At 35.6% G+C, this 20,802-nt stretch overlaps 2 protein-coding genes across 4 annotated transcripts in view; both read right to left on the bottom strand.

Annotated features, from left to right (window-relative positions):
- fbxw7 (F-box and WD repeat domain containing 7) overlaps positions 1-10,479 on the bottom strand; it is a 77,503-nt gene extending 67,024 nt beyond the window's left edge. For both annotated transcript variants that reach the window (XM_024259620.2, XM_024259621.2), the window contains exon 1: positions 9,989-10,479. The gene's annotated coding sequence lies outside the window, so the exon portion shown is untranslated. The remainder of the gene's footprint in view (positions 1-9,988) is intronic.
- A 3,122-nt stretch (positions 10,480-13,601) lies between these two features.
- Positions 13,602-20,802, bottom strand: part of tmem154 (transmembrane protein 154) — a 13,173-nt gene continuing 5,972 nt past the window's right edge. For both annotated transcript variants that reach the window (XM_024259715.2, XM_024259716.2), the window contains 4 exons: positions 19,123-19,284; positions 18,720-18,774; positions 18,528-18,607; positions 13,602-14,444 (listed from right to left, as the gene is read on the bottom strand). In XM_024259715.2, coding sequence (XP_024115483.1) covers positions 14,440-14,444; positions 18,528-18,607; positions 18,720-18,774; positions 19,123-19,284 — 302 coding nt within the window. In that variant the 3' untranslated portion in view covers positions 13,602-14,439. The remainder of the gene's footprint in view (positions 14,445-18,527; positions 18,608-18,719; positions 18,775-19,122; positions 19,285-20,802) is intronic.

The following is a 20,802-nucleotide window of genomic DNA, read 5'->3' as shown; positions in this document are numbered from 1 at the left end:
TGCAACATGTTAGTAGAAGTGTTTTTAAAGCGCTTTATCAAGATGAATAAATGGGGTAATTTTCACTGGATTGGTCCAATCGTGCGATCAATTAAGTTCTATTCCTATAATATTCGGACAATATTAGTATTTGTTGATTATTGCATTACAAAAGTAGTTGATAAATATGAAAATCACATTAGCTCTGAATGCACACTTCACTGCAACATACTTCAACACGTCTTCAATTGATTAACGGTACACATTAAAGATAATACAACGGAGCAAAACATGGTCAAAAGTTTTAATACACTCTTGGAACTTTCCATTCTTAGAATAAGTTCAAGCACATATTCTTATCTTCTGCTGCACAACAGTGTTTGCTGTTCAGAGATAGTCTGTAAAATATATCATTCAAAAACATATGCTGTTTTTTATATATAGGATCCTAAACTAATGTTGCCATGTTGATATTATTTGTAGGTTGAGTGAACCAAAATAATGTCATAACCACAGAATATTTTTGTTAAATATTTATAACTACAGATTATAAATACATAATAGTCACAAAAATACAAATATTGTTGCATTTTTCTATATGATGTAGTGGGGCTTTACAGCGCATGCTTTCATGGTTTTGGTCAATAAGCTCTTCTTTATACATACGCTCTTGTAGAATCCTGCCTTATGCCTAATGGCAATAATGTGGGCATCTTAAATTTTGCAAAAAGAACCTTAAATATCTTTTTGGTTTTTGCTGACTAAACCTATACAATATTAAATGTCTATCATCTATTTTAAACTGAAACACATTATGGTCAATAAAATAGGAATACACCTAAACCAGTTCCCAAAATTAAACTTGGCTTAACAATATTTTTACTAGCTTATATTGGAAGACACTCTTTAGAAGTAGTGGCAACAATACTGTCAACACCTGTCATCTTGAAAGGGTTAAGGCAAATAAAATAAATTTACTGCCAAGCAATTTTTGAAAATACCAATCTACCAGAACAAACTAAAGTTCAGAAAACAACTATTAAGCCTGTTTAAAATAAAAGTTTCAAAATCCACAAAAACATGTCTTTGAATGTTTTCTAGTGGATGGATATCAAGTGTCTACAAAAACATTACGCGGTAATTACCTCAAGTAAAGTGTATATCATTAGAAAAGAAGTTGGACTACATATAAATTCTACCTCAAACCTTGATTGTAAATTATTCAGACTCCATATCAAATGTCCCCTTTCCGTTCACTGAAACAAGAGTAAGATTTCTTGAGAAGGACGATGTTGGCATTTTGTTATTCAGCGCCAATCCACACTTTAAAAATGCAGCATGTGTCCTATCACTTTACCTCTAACCCATGTGCACCTGCTAGAAATGAATTATTTAGCCAGTGAAGTACACACTTGACTTTATAGAATATGTAAGTTACAACTCTTGACACCAATTGAATAGAAAACATCAAGTGGCTAATCAAAAGATAAAAATGATGTGATGGATTATCATGGTATCCATGCATCACTGAGTATAAATTGATTAAAGACACATACTTATGACCCAAAAAATTGAACAATGAATAGTTTCTAATATCCCATTATATTTGTATTTTCTATTAACTTTTTGGAGGTTGAAAACTTTAAATACTTCTGTTTGAGTCTGCTCCAGATACTAAACTTAAGAAATTTAGTTAACAAAACTGTAACTACACAACATGCACATGTAGCATTGTACCCAATAAAGCAAGTAGTATTTGGCAAAGCAAAGACGAAAAATTTGGGACAAAAAAAGAGGAGTGTACTAAAGAGAAGGCTGTGTTTTAAATATGTGCAAGAAGAAAATAATAGCAAGCATTGAAAAAACCTAAATACTGACACTTAGCTGGAAAAACAGATGACCAGACCTTTCAGCTGTTTGACATTTGATAACTGTGGGACAAAATAACAGCTGACAGTAACACATGCACATTTTAAGGTGGAAAGTTCATTAATGCACATATAAATGTTATGCGAAGCTACTATGAAAAAAAAGTCAAAGTCAAGATTTACTTTGGTGGAGGTGTTGGTGTGGTCTGTCCACAGAGCCATTCTATCGTTTCCTGCACTCAGCATTGAAGCTGCATCTGCACTTCCAACACGACCAAAAAGCACTTGTTGAAAGGCTTTTTTTCTGTACTCAAGACAGTAAGATGCTGCAGTGTATAGCAGTAAGATTAATCTTAGTAGAAATAAAGGCACTACTAATACATTTTTTGTAATATCTTGTCTCACTGACTTCATAATCAGAAATTATATGTATACCATAGTTAATATATCATTATGATATCATACATCATAATAGTTAATAAGTTGAATAGCAAAGTTACTGAAATAATATGTTATGTATTTTGTTAAATAGTATTTATTCAAACCAGTTAATGAAATGCTGTCAATAGTTTATAATAGGGCAGGACGATAGATTTTTTTTTACATTATGATATAGTTTTTCATATCAGGGGATAACGATATATATCACGATATAAATCAAATAACTATATTTGTCAAATTTGAAGGCTTTCTGGCTATTAAGAGAAATGTTATTAACAGGTTATTAAGATTGTATGGGGGTGTCTTCGAGGGGTTTGTTTACCCAAGAGGAAGGCTAATAAACATGACTAATTTTACGCAAGCATTTACTAGGGAATAACCCTTTAATTTTTACTAACCAAAGAAGACAAAATGCTCGCAACTGGGGAGTGTTAATTTCAAAGCCTTTAAAACAAAAAAGTCTATTGCAATAGACTTGTTTTTTTTAATAGAGAAAAGTTCAGTCCCGATATAGATTATCATTTAATCGCTCTGCCCTAGTTTATAATGAAAAAACGATGCATACTTTTAAGTTTATCAGCACTAAAATGTTGCAAAACCCAGTAAATGAAAAGGCATCAAGTCTGAAAATAATTCTGCTTCTAGCCAAAAAATAAAGGAAGAAATATCGAACAACCCCAAATCCTAAAACCCTCCATCAATGCTTTGCAACAAAACACAGCAGCTCTGGAAGGAAGGAAATGACAAGAGTTGAGTTTCATTCTCAACAAACCTAAATGTAACTGAAACTTTTCAAAAAGTCAGCATGGTAAAAAGACAGTGATATGCATGAATTTTACCTCAAAGCGTTGCTTTTGAAACCATGGCTTTCTGTAGCATCTACTATTAAATTTATCAAGACTCACTTCATTCACATTTTTGAAAACAAAGGAGTGGTCAAAGTAATTCCAAAAGTGAGCAACCACACAGAAGCAGACATAAAGACCTCAAGCGTTTGTACATTGTGTCAAAAAAAAACTTTGTATTATCCCAACTGTAGTAGCAAAGTCATATAGTTGATAGAAAATTAGACATTTTCTGCACTCATAAATTAGTAATGGTGTTTATTTCTTTTGTTCAGTTGAGCAATAAACTATAGTTTACCTTTACAGTACAAGTAAACACGCTGATTGACTGAACTTTCCTTTGAGGATTATCAACGCTAATAGACTTACAGGCACTTTAACTGAGCTGCCAGCTGCTTGTGTCCGTCTGTGGGAACCTAACCAGATCAACTCCCAGGGAGGATGTCTTACCACAAGCAAACTCTTTTCTCAAAAAAAAAATAAAGGTTTTACTACCCACATTTATTTCTTTTCTTTTTCTTCAATCTGAAACTAAAATAAAATGCATAAAAACATTTGCGTATGAAGACATGTACTTCCATTTGAAAGAAAAACTAAATATGTATATTTTGGTTCAGACATATAAATGCCTGAATTAAAATGTGTTATTTTTCAATTGTCAAAGTTAAAATATAACTAGATAATGGCAAGTCCTTTGCCAAAAGACAAAACTCTTCCAAAGCATCAAGTTTTGCATCTAAAGTTCTCATTTTTATGCTAGCTTTTAACAAACCATAGCCTACTAAAAGTAAATTAAATACAGCTTGATACAATTTCCTAAAAAAATAATAAATATCTTTTGTATAACAATGTTCCTGTTTTAAATGCATGTTAAAATTGTATGAAAAGTAAAATCTTGCTTGCTACAGAGACTTTGACTGCTGTGAGGAATGATGCTTCAGTCCAGACATTTTTTCCTCCCTTGGGACATTTCCTCCCTCTGTTTACTGTCCACCATTGTTAAAGTCAACTTGAATCGGTGCTGCTGGATTTGCCTCATTCCTTTCCCATCAGATCCTAACAGATCAAGGCAGATGGCCATCCACAAAGACTCTGGGTCTGCTAGAGGTTTTCCCTCCACTTTTTTCCAGTGTAGTCAGACATTCTCTCAGTATGAGGGAATGTGATAAAAAAATAATTTCTTGTTGTCGCTGTAGGAGGATTCCTTAACAGCACAAAGTAATTTGTTCTTTATATTGAAAAAGGTTAAACTGGAACAGGTAACAAAAAAAAAATCTGGGCTATTTTTATTTATTTACGCTTGCTCATCTATTTTCTCTTTTCTACAGCATAAATGTATAGTGTGTGCATAACTTACAAGTAAGCACATGAATGCTTGCGTGTAACTCATGAGTTGAACATGTTTACACCTGGGCTGAGACTCAAAGCAAAGATTCTTGCAGAATCAGTAGACAAAAAAATGATGTTTTGATTGCCTGTATTTATTTATTTTTATCACTGTTGCAATGCAGATTCATCTGACAAATGTGTTCAATTAATTCCAAGGGAAATTGTATTGTCAATATTTTCAACCAAGTAAACTTACTGTTTTACAGTTATTGAATATTCTTTAAATATAACCTTTTATTTTGAAAAATAAATTTCAATTTCCACTGAAAAATCTTTTAGCTTTGGTGCTACAGCAGTGGCTAACAGATATAGCTACAGGTCCAAGTATTGCTTGCGGTGTTGATGCCCATGCACAAACATCTGCTGATAAAAATTACTTGAGTTTGGAGTTATTTCTCTGTTTATATTCCCTTTCTAGTCACACAAACACATAGGGTGTATTCAAACTGGAAACATTTGGCTCACTTAAAGTGAACCAGAGTTTGGAAACATTTTCTGTCTAAATACACCCAAGCGGATCCTGGTCCGGGACCAGGAAATTCACTCTGACCAGTTTTTCATGGTGATCTCGATTTGTTTCCATTTGGACTGAGTTTAGGATTTACATTTCGGTCTGTGCATGTGCAGTGGATGTAGGTAGTGAAAGAATGAAAGTACTGTTGTACATTCCAACATCCCCTGCTTTTCTTCCTTTTTGAAAATATATATTTACCCACTTTTTAAAAGCATTATTGCAAAGCATAGAACTTCCATTATTCTTTCTCTCGTTGCTCTGCCCCGCCTTCATAATTCCTGGCCAATGACAAAAGAGATCTTTAGTCATGTGTTTTTTGTTGACAAGCTTTGGATCCAAACAAGAAATTCTAGTTGATGGCAGTCTGAATACAGACCAAATGCAATGTGCAGGACTCGATCCAGACCAAATTAAGCTGACCCTGTCCGAATCAACTTATTTTTCCATCTGAATACACCCTAAGATTTGAACAAACACTACTAAATGTAAAGAAATTTGATCTACACATTGATAATAGTTCTTTCAAAGAATAAGCATTCAGAAGTTTGGGAGATTCCTTCAAGGGGAAAGCTGCTCTCGACACATGCTGTTGAGCGTTACACACCAAACATCTATAAACCCGCACAAAAACTTGTCATTGTCTCCAATACATGTCATCTGTCATAACTCAAGGACACAACGGCCACTTTTAACTCTTCTAATGACAGGTCTGAAAGTTACACAAGTTATTTAATAGCAGTGATTTTTTTTTCCAGAACTTGAAAAATCACTACGGGCAAAATCTTTTTTGATAGCTGCTGAGTAACACCTGCACAGCCTTTATCAAGGAGCAGCTCAGGGATACAAATGACAAAAATGTGCTCCACAATCGGCATAGTTATTTCACATACATTTGTTGATTTTATACTAAAATCAGGCACAGCTAAACTTAGACCGTCTTTCTTACTAAGAAAGCTCCTTATCTCCCTGTTCTGTCACAGCTTGGCCCACAACAAAGCAATATGACTAGGAGATTTTTTTCCTGTTGATTAAGCAGCTCAGAGCTACATGGCACAGCACTGAATTATTAAGACGCTTGTTGTGCCTCACAGATGTGGAGCGGGGCGTCTTTCACAACTGCTGAGGAATCCCACATTCTTCTATGAAATCTCCAGCAGTCTGAGTGTGCATTCAAAGCAGATCAAAGCATCGCAGAAACGGTAATCAAATGAGCGACTAAAAAGCATTACTCTGTAAAAGCACGCTACCTAACAGGAGCGCTTGTTTCTAATGTGGTGTGAGAGCAAGATGCATCTAGAGAGGTAAAATGTATATCACTAAAGCACGAGAAACTGAACATTTACTTGACACAAAATGTTTTTCCTAAAACAATATTTAGATGATATACACCTATAGCAAATATAATATTGAGTGGTTTAGATTTTTATATAAAGGGTTTTTTAATTTACTAGTCAACCACACTGCCATTGCAGCTCCACCCACTCGTCGGTTTCATCTTTTATTTCTCTGTGGCAGCTGATGCCTCAGCTCAATTAAGCATATAAAAAAGCAGACACACATGTGTTATAACATGTTGTCGTTTGTGGGAAGACATAGAAAAAGGGTTTGGCTTTTCTCCATCACTGCAACTGCATTGTGAGTGGCTGACCTCTGTGAATAATTGAAGGTACAGTTGCGTTTAGTTACAATTTATGACATATAAAACTGGGTGGCCAACAAACCCTTTTGGTTAAGTACATAAAAAGCTTTCTGGATCTGGAAAACTAGTTTTGAGTTTTCAGAAAAAAAGAAAAAAAAAAACACTGATTGATAAGTTAGTAGACAGCCCTACCCAAAACATAAACAGAATTCGTTAAAATTTGAAATTCAGATGTGGCTAAAGCAACACACAATTTCAAAGGAGATTTTCTCTTCCTTATACTATTACCTTACGGACAAGTGTTTTTCATTCATAGAATCTGGGCGGTAGGAGCACCATAAAGTCTAGATTGCCTTTCTTAAATATTGAAGGAGAATATCAAAACATTTTCTGCTTTTCAGCTAATTTAAGAAATAATGATTTTCAATTTTCTACTAAAACCTTTGGAAGAGTACAAGGAAGTCCTGGAAGTTTACCTGCTGCCTCATAGATGTCGCCACATTCAGGTAGGTCTTATGAGTAAGGGACGGGACAGTTTGTGTTCACAACATAAGCTGTGGGATTATCAGAAAGAACACACAAACTGACAGCACATTGGGTGTTGGAGGAAATACAGAATTGTTTTCACCCAGTTTTCATGTGAAAAAAACATTGTTATATAATAGATAATTATGAAGTGTGGTCAAGTTCTGTTATTGATCCATGTGTCCAGTCACATTTTCAAATCAAGCCACAGTCCCTCAAAGATATTAAGATGAGGAGAGAGCACACATGTAGAGGAGTTCAACTGTTCATCAGGTGAATAATTTCTAAGGAATAGATCAATATTTTGATCATTATCACTCATGGTCCTACTTAAAATAAATCTAGCCGACAGCTTTGTTTTTATTTAGCTACTACAAAAAAGGTTGATACAAAAATATGTTCTGAGTGTAACAAAAAGATAGACATCACCTGTGAAATCTACAGTTTTCTTTAAACCTTTATTTAATCAGGGGGGTCCCATTGAGATGTAAAACTTCTTTAAAACTGATCTTTAATATTTTATAAAAGTTATAATTGGTTTCTGCAAAGAAAAAAAATGTATTTCTTACTTAGTCCTTTATTTATTTTGAGAGCTTGCTGTAGGTAAAGATTTATTGATTGAACAAACAATGATACTTTATTCAGACCACGAACAACACAGAAACATATTTATTTATTTACAGAAAATTAATTGTTTCAGAAAGTATCCATCCTATGCAGCTAAGTGATATTTCTGACATTTCTTACCTTCAGGAAGTTTACATGCAAAGTCTATATACTGTACATCAACTAAAATGTATAACTAGAAATTATGTTTGTTATGAAAAAGTGGGATAAAGTTAATAAAAAAAATAACCAAAGTTTTAAAAAAATGTTTAAAATTATTTGCAGCTTAACAGTGTTTTGTGCGTTCACTTTTTTTATCCAAAGCAATTCACATAAAACATTCATAGAAGAAAGAAACAACTATTCTTTAAGAAACAAATATTTAAGGACACAATGAAAGTAAAATTAAATAAAATAAAAGCAATGAAACAGTTTGTGTTGAATTTTGAGCCTTTTTCACACAACCTGTGCAATAAATCGTTTTGTTTTGTACGCTGCAGCATCACAGAAGGACGTACCATTTCTTTTCACCTTGAGGTACCAAAAGAGGAAAAACAAGCAGTGTTAAAGCATGAGGTTAGGCCAATGCAGCACTGAATGGAGCAGTTGTGGGCCAACTCTTTCTGGGATTCCACCTTCCAGTGTATAAGTACACAACGAATGAGAGCTATAACGCCTCTGCTTGGCCTGTGACTTGCTAAAGAGGAACAGCGCTCCTTTAGGAAGCAGGTTTTTTTTTCTTTGCCAACATAGCGTGACCATCGTGAGAAAACATCTTGTATTTACATTAGCGTTCAAGAGCATAATTGATGCAGCAAATTCAGCAGCACTGTTCAAAAACTGATAAAATAACTGCTTTTAATAAGAAGTTTTATCAAAAACAAATTTTCTTGCACTACTGCTTAAATGTTTATTAACTCTAAACAAACATTCTAGATTTCATGAGAACGCTGTTTAATGTCACTGGGCTTCACATGCCAAGACAAACCATCACAGAACCAAATTATTTTATAACATGGAGCATGCTGAGGTATCCTAAACAGATCATAGTTAAACCTGGACAAAAAGCTCCATTAGATAGTAATGAGCTGAAATAATTGTTCATTTTTCTTTACAGGTGATTTTTTAAATGCAAAAGCATGACAGGGATTTATGTGGTAATGTTATTTTATAATAGACTCTGTCAGGACTCCTTTGAACAACATACAACCTGATTTGAATTAATCATTTAGTAGATGCTTTTTATCCAGTTAGGTCTTTAAGAACTTAAATCAATACTCTGTTGCTTTCAAGTAAATAATTTACAGGTTTAATCTAGGATTGTGTTTGTTGTCTTTTCTTGTAAATAAAGTTTCAAACAAACTGTTCTTCCTCAAATGTTCGGTACTGAACTTTAAAAACCCAGTAGTGTCTGTTTTCATGACCATGCACTTCAAATTTTACAAGTCTGCAGAGAAAAGGAAAGGAACTAACAACCATTTATTGTGCAGACTTGTTTTGTTAATTCAATTGTCTGTTATGTTTGAGTTTTACTCTTAATTGGTAGTAACAGTGTCTTCAGAATGAGTGTTTGTTGCACTTGTCGGTTTGTTATGTGTAAATATTGTGTGTTCTTAACAATGACCACACCAGGTAAACATCCAAGAATAAGTTTAAGTATTAAAGTTAAAGACTAATGCATGTGATTTTATCATTTTGGTTGAAACCATGATACAATATTATGCTTCCTCGTTTCCAAAATGTTATAAACTAATCTGCCACTTCTAATACAGAATGTTTGAATTAAAAAAAGTTTGCTTTAAGGACAAGAAAGGTGAAAAGCTGTCGAGCATAAGCTGTTCCCCATGGTAACACGGTGCGTTTGCACTTTGCAGGTTCAAGTGCCGCTTAGGAAACCCTCGTTTGTAGTGAGAAAAATCAACTCAAACGTCATAAACTGCACTATATTCTCCTGTCAGTCACTTAAACTTCTTCGTCGACAACAAAACGGGTTTGTCATTTTCAATTTCGTTCGAACAAGCTCCACTTTAGCAGCAGCGTTAAGTTGGCTAGCATTAGCAATGCTAACAGACTACACGCAAGTAAATTGCTAGCTATATAGCAAGTCAATGCTAGGCCCCTGTCCAGTGGTCCAACTATCAGAGCAGAACACACTTGTTATCCTTCTTTGAGCTTTATTTACCTGAAAACCGGTGACATCGACGGGACAGGTCTCTTTGTCAACCCTCCGTGGACGGGAATCCAAAATGATATATCCTTTGAAGCTTTCTGAAGTGAACAGTAGAGGTAGAAGCTCTTCAGTCGTCTCTCAGCTCCCAGCAGCAGTTAGTTCGCACCTAACTAAACGAAGCTAACAAGTTAGCATTTGCGGCTAACTAGCCTCCACATCCCGAGTTCGTGTTGTTAGCTGGCTAGTAAAACACCGCTAACGTTAGCAGCTGGCTCAAACTAAGTGTCTCCATCGAACCATTTGCTCGTTTTTCCCACTGAGCAACAAAGGATGACATCCGATGATTATGTGGGGAAAAGCACACCCGGTGAGACCAAGCTGCTCGCCAGTTTTTAACAATAATCCGCTCTAAAGCTCCTATACAAGCGCCAAGGATGCTGCTGAACTCCCTGCTCTCTTTACCGACTGGACATTGTCGCATCTGAGTGACGTCACGATTTTTTTCTCCTCCGCGCTTGAATATGATGTATTTAATATGCCTTGAATGAATGAACGAACATTTTACTATGATAAATTGTACCTTTTTATATTTCATACTGGTTTGCAATTTATGATGTTTGTTTTTATCTTCATCAATAATATGTCCAAATATAAATTAAATTGTCTTAAATTTGATTATTTAACCAGTACAATTGTGCTTAAGTGCAGTATAGAATAGATTAGAATAGAAATAATTTATTCATCCCAATAGAATAGAATAGAATAGAATAGAATAGAATAGAATAGAATAGAATAGAATAGAAATAATTTATTCACTTCAAGCTGGGAAATAGACATAAATTACAGAAAATATAAAGTTAAGACACTATTTACAGAAGATAAAAGAATTAATGGAAGAAAACAAAGTCTGCCAATTGTACTGTGCGGAATATTATAAGCAGTGTGCAATTTAAGTCAGTCACAACAACAGTCAGTTGGTGAATTTTCTGTTACATAGTGATGAGGTGCTATATACTCTTATTGCATATGAAAGAAAGGATTTCTTGTAGTGGTCCCAAGAACAGCAGAGTTGTCTGAGCCTTTTTGAAAAGGCGCTCTATTGTTTGCCCAGAACAGGGTGGAGAGGGTGGTCTGGGTTATCCATGATGGATAACAGCTTGTTGAGGGTCCTCCTCAAAAAAGTGTCCTATTTGCAGCGAATTATGGAGGCAGCCATTCTGATCAGTTTGTTTAGTCTGTTGGTGTCACTTGCAGTGATGCTGCCCCCCCAGCAGACCACAGAGGAGAACAGAGTGCTGGCTACCACAGACTGGTAAAAGATCTCCAGCATTTTGCTCCACATATTGAAGGACCTCAGCTTCCTCGGGAAATAAAGTCGGCTGCAGGTCTTTTTGTAGACAGAAATTATTTCTAAAATTTTGATCACCACAACAGGTTTGTAGCATGCATAAAGCTAATAATATGTATTGTGCTAATTTAACTCTTAAATCTTTCTGTTGCACCAGAATGCTTTACATCTTAAGCAGTTTGGTCTTTTGTATGTTAGAAAATTGTTCTAAAAAAAAGTTATATGGTTCATCAAAATTCTTCAAGCTGCAGTACAGAGTCTCATCCATTTATTAAGTCTAGTTTCCATTGTGGATTAGTGTGCAGCTCAAGTTAAACATGTAGTGTCGGCAATGGTTAGTTTTGGCTCGAGGTCATTATTATGCCCTGTTTCTGGATCCTCCAGGGAGAGTCTGAAACCCTGAGATATCACGAAGCTCTGAACATGTGATCCTGGGAAGCTTGGAGTTCTGAGACTGTGAGATTGGCATTACGTCAGTTATTTAAAAAAAAAACACCCTGGAAACAAAGGATTTCTTTTTCATATTATACTTTAAGAAACTGAAAAGAAAGTTTTTGTAACTTTAAGTGACTCCACGCAAACATTCTAAGTACATTTTATGTATCCATCTGATCTTCTGATTGTTTCTATGTTAACTTATACTTTTGTTTTGTGTTAGTTTTCTCAGCCTGATCTAGTGTTCCACCATACATCAGAACTTTAATTTGCTAGGTTGCTCTGATTAGACAGTAATTTCAAAAGCTTCCTAAACCTTTTTTTTATTAACGTATCCACAAACAGGATCAAATATACTACAAACTCATCAGAAGCGCCATAGGAACTCGGAAAAAAGTTTTTGCCTTTAAAGACAAATGTCATAATGACAATTCCAAATGTAATCAAAACTGTTTGCCTTCTTCTTGGGCTCCTACCTGGTAGCTCCAACCTCAGCATCTAATAACTCTCAATATTAACTCATGCTTAATAACAATGCATTTGTTCATCAGATTTACTTTTTTTTTATTTGAAAATATTGCTATCAGGGAATTTTTTAGGTTAAACTTCCTTAAGATTTTGTTGAATGGTCTGCATTGTTCAGCTCGTGAAATCTGAATTTTTGGTCTTTTCAGTCTGACAGTGTGTAAATGGCTATGAACATGTAAAAGCACCAATCCATAAGCCTGTTAAGTGTTTGTCTTTCTAAATCATAAAACTAATATGAATTTATATGGACGTAAAACAGTCTTAAACACAGAAATCTTTCACATCCAGTCACCTAAACACATAAAAGTGGAGAGTGCTGCCAAAAGTCTGAAATATCTGTTTAAAAAAACAGTTTCTTTGTCACATTAACACAAAAAAACTCAGATTTATGGGTCTGTGCAGAGTTGCTGTTAGGAAATCTACAGAGGAAGCTAATGAGAAAGACGGGAAAATACAGCCAGATCCTCAAATCTTATTTGTATTGTCTGGAGTGTTTCACCTCCATGTCTTTTTCCTATGAGTCCAATAATATGTTCACAAATGAGCATCAGATGTTCAGATCTCACAGATAAAAACAGTCCACTGTGGATTTATGGATTTAGACAAAGCTGAAACAACTGATTAATGACAGAGAAAATGATGTATCACACTTTAAGTTTCAAGTTTAACTACTCCATTTTTAAAGCACCTGACACCAAGAAGTGTTTTATATAGAAACTACAGAAAATAATTGACCTGAATAAAAAAATGAAGGTTATCCCATTAGGAAGATTGTTTAAGTTGTTGGAATCTAACATTTGAAACAAAATCCATTTTCTGAACCTGCTGTATTCCCTTTTGGGAGTCCCGATTGTTGCTGGAGCCCATTTCAGTCATCGTTGGACGAAGGCGGGGTTCACCAAGGACAGTTCCTCAGTCCATCGCAAGGTAACAAAAAGACACACAACCTCACACACTTAGGGAGAGTTTGGAGTCACCAAATAACTTATGAAGCATGTTTTTGCTTCAAAAAACTCCTCACAGAAAGGACCTAGCAGGGATTTGAACCAAGGATTTCTTGTTTTGAGGCTAGTGCGCTAATCACTAAATCGCTGTGTAGACCAATAACAGACGAACTCTTTTTTTTAATTATTTTTTGCACAAAAAGAACTGATTAAATGTTGAAAAGTTGTCCCTTGTGTCCACTGATGTGAGATTTGAGGGTCATAGTCATCATCAACATTTTGTGGGTATAATGTTTTAAATCCATACATAAAATAAATAGTTACATTTTCTTTAAGTTATGTAAAAAAAAGAAAACATTGTGATCTCATGAATTGTTTTAATAATTTTATTCAAAGCTGTGGCAGTAAAACTGAAATGTTTACAAAAAGTTTATAAAAAAAAGTGTTTTCGGTCTTGATTGTCACGATGGGCATTTATGATGCAAATTCTTTAATATCACTAACAGAATCACCCTTTTTAACACCATTAAATTTGCATGAAACAAACACTTTGAAGGGAAACTAACAACAAAACACAAGAACAGCCTCTGCAAATACTATGTATTCAGTCACAGAGTATCTGTTATCTACAGTGAAATACAAATCTTATCAGAAGCAAAAGGATGGTTCAGAAACAACAATAACTTACCAAAACAAAAATTCTCGTTTTAAGGACTGAAGGCAGAATTAAAAATCTCTGTGCAGCTGCTCTACACATATTTACAGACTCAACAATAATTTGAACCTAAAACAGTAAGAACAGTGAAACAGAAAAACCAGGACGGCAATCAGAAAATTATAAATAAAAATATAATGCTTTCACTTTTTTTTGTTATTAATGTTTTCTTTTAATTGTTTTTACTTAATTAGAAAGGAAATTATTCCCTCCTGTGAGGAAATGTTTTGCAAGGTTTCAAATGTGACAAATGTATTTCCAAAATGTTTTACCGCTACCTAATACTACATGTTTCTATGTGCAAAAGCTGATGGAAACCAGGCTTGAAGAAGAGGAGTGACCAACAGGAACCATAGTTATCTGTTGAGCCGCTGCATGGTGCTTTCCAGGGAAGACAGTCAGGAGGTGCTCCTCTCTGGTTACCAATGTGGTGAAAGGTAAAAGCCTCAGTCGTCTGTCTTTCACCGTGGGTCCGTACAAACCAGAGGGTCCTTTAACCTGGAGTGGGTTAAGAAATAAAAGCGTATAATGAACCAACAAAAAGACAGTCCAATACCTAGTAATTTACCCATCCATCCATCCTCTCAAACTGCTATATCCCTTTCAGGGTCAAGGGGGTTGCTGGAGCCTATCCTAACAACTGCTGGGCGAAGGTGAAGTGCACCCTGAACAGTTCCCCGGTTTGTCACACATGCACACCGAAACATGCACGGGGAGAACACGCAAACTCAACACAGGAAGGTTCCCAGCCGGGGTTACAACCAGGGCCTTCTTCAAGAGCGCTGACAACCGCAGCCCCATGTAATTCACCCACTGACTGAAAGTATCCAATTTTACATGCATGTGAGTGTTAAACGCTCTCTTCTTTTTTGGAACACCACCTGCAACTTTCCATGAATCGCTAACCTCCTAACAGCTAGTGGAAAAGCCCCACTGCTCTAAACAAAGCAGCCTGTTTGGGCTTTAAGCTCCCCGCTCTGGGATACCGAACGCTGAATTTTTCCCACATGAAATCCACGCTTCTAGTTTTTCCACAACATTTCACAACATCCTAGATTAGAGAGTCAAGACTTTCACTTGGCCGTTTCTGGAACTTGGCTTCACAGTATTGGTACGAACATCATTGTTTAGTGTCCTCCTGCTGAGCGTTGAGATCAGCCAAAGCCTTTTCAGTTCAAATTGAGTTTAACTCGATTTTTTAACAACTTAATCATGATTTGCAATCTATTTTTTTCTGTTTATGCACCTGACTTCAGAACACAAAATCCAAACTCTCTGGAAATGAAGACTTTCTATCTGAGGTCAGCAGAAATATTGTTTGTTTGTAATAAAACTTTTAATTTTTACTTATAAACATCACGGTTAATTTTTTTTTTAGTTAAATGAATGGGCAAAATTCTTGAAATGTTCTTAAGTACTTTCTAATTTGTTTAAACTAAAGGATGAGCGTTAAAGTGCCTGTGTCGTTTCTTTTAAACACTACATAAATACATGTCGTTGATCATTTAAGCAACTGTCATTAAAATAAAAATCTATGCTCCAATACAGTGGTAGTATCAGTAAAAAGAAAATAAATTCATTTAAAAGATCCTCTGTTTCACTAATTCCCTAATTCCATAGATAGAATCCTGTAATAGATGAATGTGTAAATTAATTCATCCTCAATTTTTTGCTCATTACACACATTTAATACCCTAAATAATCTAAATGTCACCTTTGAGTTCCCTACCAGCTGAGAAAACAACCACAGACCGAATCTCATGTGAGTTACGTAGCCCAGGGAAAGTTGAAAGTTGAGATTGAGATAAGATAAAAGCATCCAACAAGAAGGAAAGTGAGAAACATGCAACAAGCAGGACAATCTGGAACAAAGTGCAACAACAAGGAGTGTGATGACAAAAAATAAATTGGAAAAAAACAGAAATATGTATGTGCAAACATTTAAAACATATAAAAAGAGACATAAGAAACTATTAATTAGTCACATTTATTACAAGATTTTGCTGTAATTAATTTATAATTTTCGAAGTTCACCTTTATCCATGTTTAAGTCTGCCCCCTGTCCAAAAGCATGACTAATCCCCCAACAATGTTGTTTACAGAGTATTCATCAAATAGAAAATTGATCAACAAAACCACTAACACCCAATTATTGCACACATTTCCCAATAAACTTCCAAACTGGCAGTGAAAGCCGCTCAGCAGCCATGCTTTTCCCTCCTTAATCTGCTGCGTTTTCCGGCCTGACTCACTGTGGAATTTCGCAGGTCTGACAAACAATACACAGCTGCTGCTGCAGCGGGGATGGCATCACATTGTGCAACTGCAGCAGCAACAGCCTCACATTTACTTCTGTCCTGAGCTCTCTTGTGTAACCCAGTGTGTACAAAGAGCCCTCCCCGCTGAATGAAAGTAACCTCTGGCCCTTGCACAGCCTTGGACAGAAAAGCCTGAGAAAAACGCGGTGTGTAAACGAGGTTAGTCAACAGTCAACAGAGTGGACTTCAACCTCGCCCTCAGCAGCTCTTCAGTGAATTAGACGATCCCAGGGTTCAGTTTCACCACACTTCCATGCATGCCTTTCGTAATCACAAGCAGATGTTCGGGGACTTTGTACTTTCAGACAATATCATGCGCGATGATGAACTGGTCCACAGTTCATCAGTACAAACCAGATGGTGGATCACAACAAACACAGGCTGGCTGAGAAAGTCAACGTATTTCATGTTACTCAGAGTTGATCTGTGTTTGCTGTTTGAGTCCTTAATAAATGTTGGAGTGACTTTTGGAAAGCAGATGAATTCGATTAGTCTCCTACATTCATGCAGGGGCATGACCCCTATACTTTTGCTTGGCTTGGTGAATAATTGCTCAACTGTTTTCATTAAAAATTTTCCAAACAAGCACCAACAAGACTGAAGGAAAGGGAGCAGAAAGTGTTTCCATAAAAGAGAAACTTTATATCGTTCTGAATGGCTGGATTTGGCTGTTTTATACCTTCCGCCTGCTTAATGTCCCGACTTCAATGAAATAAATTGCAATTAAATTTCTAGAATTGATTTGTGAGTTTGAGACGTATTATTATTCATCCAGTGGAGCTGTGTTGGATTTCTTTTGTTTTAAGAAAATCTTGAGTTCTGCTGGGTTCTGTCTATTTTATGTGTGTGTGTGTGTGTGTGTGTGTGTGTGTGTGTGTTTGATTTGATAAATGCAGGTTTCTTCCCACACTCAGCCTTCCTGCCTACCTGCCTGCCTGCATGTAAATTCACGTCGAACCTGTATTTCTGCACTCAAATTCACCACTTCTTATGCAAAGGTCTGCTGTCCTGTTTGGCCTCTTCTCTTTACCTCATGTATGGTCAGAAGTTTCCCTACAAAAGACGAGTCCTCATATAAACTCCCACCTATCACCGCTGACGTTGCCCCTGACAATTATGTTTGGTTTTGCTGATAGTAACTACTAGACTGACTTTAACGAAAAAATGCATTTTTTTTAAATATATTCATATATTAGGCACTAATCACCCAGTAGTTTATCTAAAATCAAATAGTTTGACTATCTTTCTATCTTTGACTATCTACTATCTTAAAAACAGATTCACATTTCAATTAACTTAGGATTTTTTTTTCACATTCAGGTTTGTTCCAATTAAATGTAACATTTTTTTTATCAAACAAAGAAATTAAAAATAAAAAATTATATATAAAATACTATGAGACTCTGTGCTTCTTTAAGACAATAAGGCTAAAAATAGGAGTAAATAAACTTCAAATTAACACAAAAGTGTAGTTATTTTAACTTATAATGTCAACTTTTTTATCTTTTTAAATTCTATGTTGATGTTTTGAAGCTATTACGAAGAAAGGAAGAAGTTTTGGGGGGGTATCATGTTATTTTAAAGCATATGTATGCATGGGGTTGGGCCTCATTGATAATGGCTTAGTGAGTTGCCAAAATTATTTATCACAAGCATGAAGAATTGATTTTATCTTGCTATTTAAGGCATTTTTATTCTTTTATCAAAGTTTTTATTTTTTGGAGAAGCTGGTTTTAGTGTTAATGCACATAAAGAGAGATCTCAAAATGTCAGAGGGTTTTATTTAAATCAGAAAGAGATCTCAATCATGTGTAAGAGACATTGATGCAGAAATGTTAGTTAAACTGGCTCCTTTATACGACTATTAAAAAGAAAATATAACAATAAAGTAGCTAAAAGAAGGCTGTGATGGGAGTTTTTCTTAGTGCAGAACAACACTGACCTCTACTGGACACAATGTGTAACAACATACACGAAGAGCTCAAGACATTGACTTCTGCTTTCAAGTTGGCTTGAGAGTGACAAGGTTCTGCAATAATTCACCTTCAGAAATCTCATCATATCCTTTTATTTATTTATTTTTTTTGGGGGGGGGCGATTTTTTTCTCCCTTTTTTTAAATCATTTTAAGGTTTTTATATGTTTGAAAGGGTTTTAGTTGGTGGTAAGGATCTATATTTCTGACAATAAATGAGATACATCTCCATGTTCAATTTAAAAATGACACTCACTCACATTCATGCAACATTGGTGTAGAAACTTACAATCTTTTTTCATCCATGGGCCATCTAAATCATCCATTTCTAACTCCAGTACAGAAGGAACGTCCTCCTCGAACATGGGCCTGGAGACAGACACCAAAAAAGAAAACGCTCATGGAAAAAAGAGATGACTTCAATCCATTACATGATGCTTGAAGAAAATCCAAAGAGAAATGTCACTGGATGCAAACTTACATTGGCACTTTCTCTGTGCTGGATTCCTCTAAAAATTGGTCTTCTTTAACTGACTCTGAGAAAAAAGAGAGGAAAAAACTCATTTTAAATTAATTTACATACGTATTTTCCAGCGATAGATAGGAACATGCCTTTAAATACACCTTGTTTATTGTTTTCTACATATAAAAATGTATTTTTGCAAAATATACACATGTACTTTAGATTTATTCGTTTTAAGCTGTGTCCAATTTGTCTCTTGTTGAGTCAGGAGAATGTTGCTTCAAGGCAAAACTGCTTTAAAAAAAAGTCCCACTGTGGGATATGTAAAGTATATCATGCACATTTTACAAGTTAAAGTCAAATTTATGCTGACGTGAGGTAACGTTTAATTTTTTAAAAGCTTTAAGTTGCACGGACGCACCTCTCCTTATTGTGTTCTGCTTCAACTTGCGGATGATGAAAAACCCACAAACTGTCACGCCGACGAGTGTCACGACCACCACAGGAATCAGAATGAGCATAAGGTTTGAGTCTTCAGAATCTTCTGGTGAAGAACTTGAGGACACACTTTGAGGATCCGATACTGTTGGAAATGCAAGACAAGAGATCATTCAGGCATCTCACTCCAAAACTTGAGATTTGTCCCTGGTAAACTGAAGTACATGTGGTGTCAAAGGTGGGAAAAGTAACCAAACTGCGTATTTTTTTCAGGGTGTTATCACTTCAAAATAATATTACTCAAGCAGATTTTAAAATTAGTCATACAAATAATTGCTCAAGCGTCTGGTGAATTACTCAAGTGCAGAGTGTCATTTTAAAGAGCGACTCCAATAAAAAACAGTTTTTTTGGTGTTTTTAACATGTTCTTGTAGAATTTTGCTCTCAGTGGAGGACATGTATAAAATAATTTAAGATTAAAAGTATTAAAAGTAAGATTAAGTATTTCTTTTTTCAAATCATGATGGATCAGGAGCAGATGAAAACCAGAGGTTTGAAAAAGCTCAGGTTTTTGATGCGGTAACTGTCATGGGCGAGCCAAAGTCTCTCTTCTTCACTCTAATTCTGATGCATCCTCTTGGAGACAAATAGATCCATTAACATCCTTGCCTGAGCTGAGCTGGTTTATACTTGATTTTAGCTACAAAAAAATGGCAAATCATAATTAAAAAGCCACTAGGAACGATTTTCCAACAGGTCAAAAGGTGATCAGAGTGGGACTTTAGAACCTTGATTTTAATCTGAAACCTGTTTAATTGAATTTGATTCTTTTTTTCTTTGAATTCACAATGGAATTATTGTAAAAGTAAAAGTAAGAAAAACATGAAACCCAGAAAAAAATATGACATGGTTGCATGTTCAAACTCCTTCAAAAACAAAAATGCAGTTTACTACAGTGTAATTTGGCGTAGACTATTTCCTCAAACAGCCAGGAATCAAAATAACAAGAATAACTGACACATTCTGATATTTCTAAACAATGAAGCAAAATGTCGACTAAACTGATTAAAAAGGAACATCCAGTTGTTTTGGCAATAGCTACAGCGGAAAGTTTGTGTAAGTTTAAAGGGGCCATATCATGAAACATACCAAAACAACTTTTTCCGCTTTTCAGTGTATTATACTGTTTATTCCTCACTATAAACAAACCAAAAGAGGTATAATCATCCATTCACGCATTTCTGAATAATCCTCGAAAAACCTGCGCTCTCAGCAGCAGCCCCTCCCATACCCATTGAAACGAGCAGGTCCTCACATGCTGACATCACAAGTTGAGAACCGCCCCCTCCAGGAAGAGTCTGCTCTGCTCCGAGGGCTAACATAAACGAAGAGCGATGATCAGCTAGCTTCACTAGTCCTATATCCCCCGGCTCGTGCACAGTCGTGCAAATGCCGGCTGTCTGTGTTGTATGCCAGTTCAGCAATGGCCAAGAAACGTTCATTCCATTCAGTGTTCAAACTTCGTGAAGAAACTTTTGGGGAGGAATCTACACGACATGTTGGTATGGAACCTGAACGTATTTGAGAAGGTCTCAAGCAGATGATTGGGAAGACGGTGGGAGAAAGGGAGCCGACTATTGCCTGGTGGAGAAAGGGAGCCGAC

The sequence above is a fragment of the Oryzias melastigma genome, linkage group LG1, assembly GCF_002922805.2.
Source record: "Oryzias melastigma strain HK-1 linkage group LG1, ASM292280v2, whole genome shotgun sequence".
Classification (NCBI taxonomy): domain Eukaryota; kingdom Metazoa; phylum Chordata; class Actinopteri; order Beloniformes; family Adrianichthyidae; genus Oryzias; species Oryzias melastigma.
The sequence above is the reverse complement of the archived record's forward strand: the minus strand, read 5'-3'. Positions and strand labels throughout refer to the sequence as shown.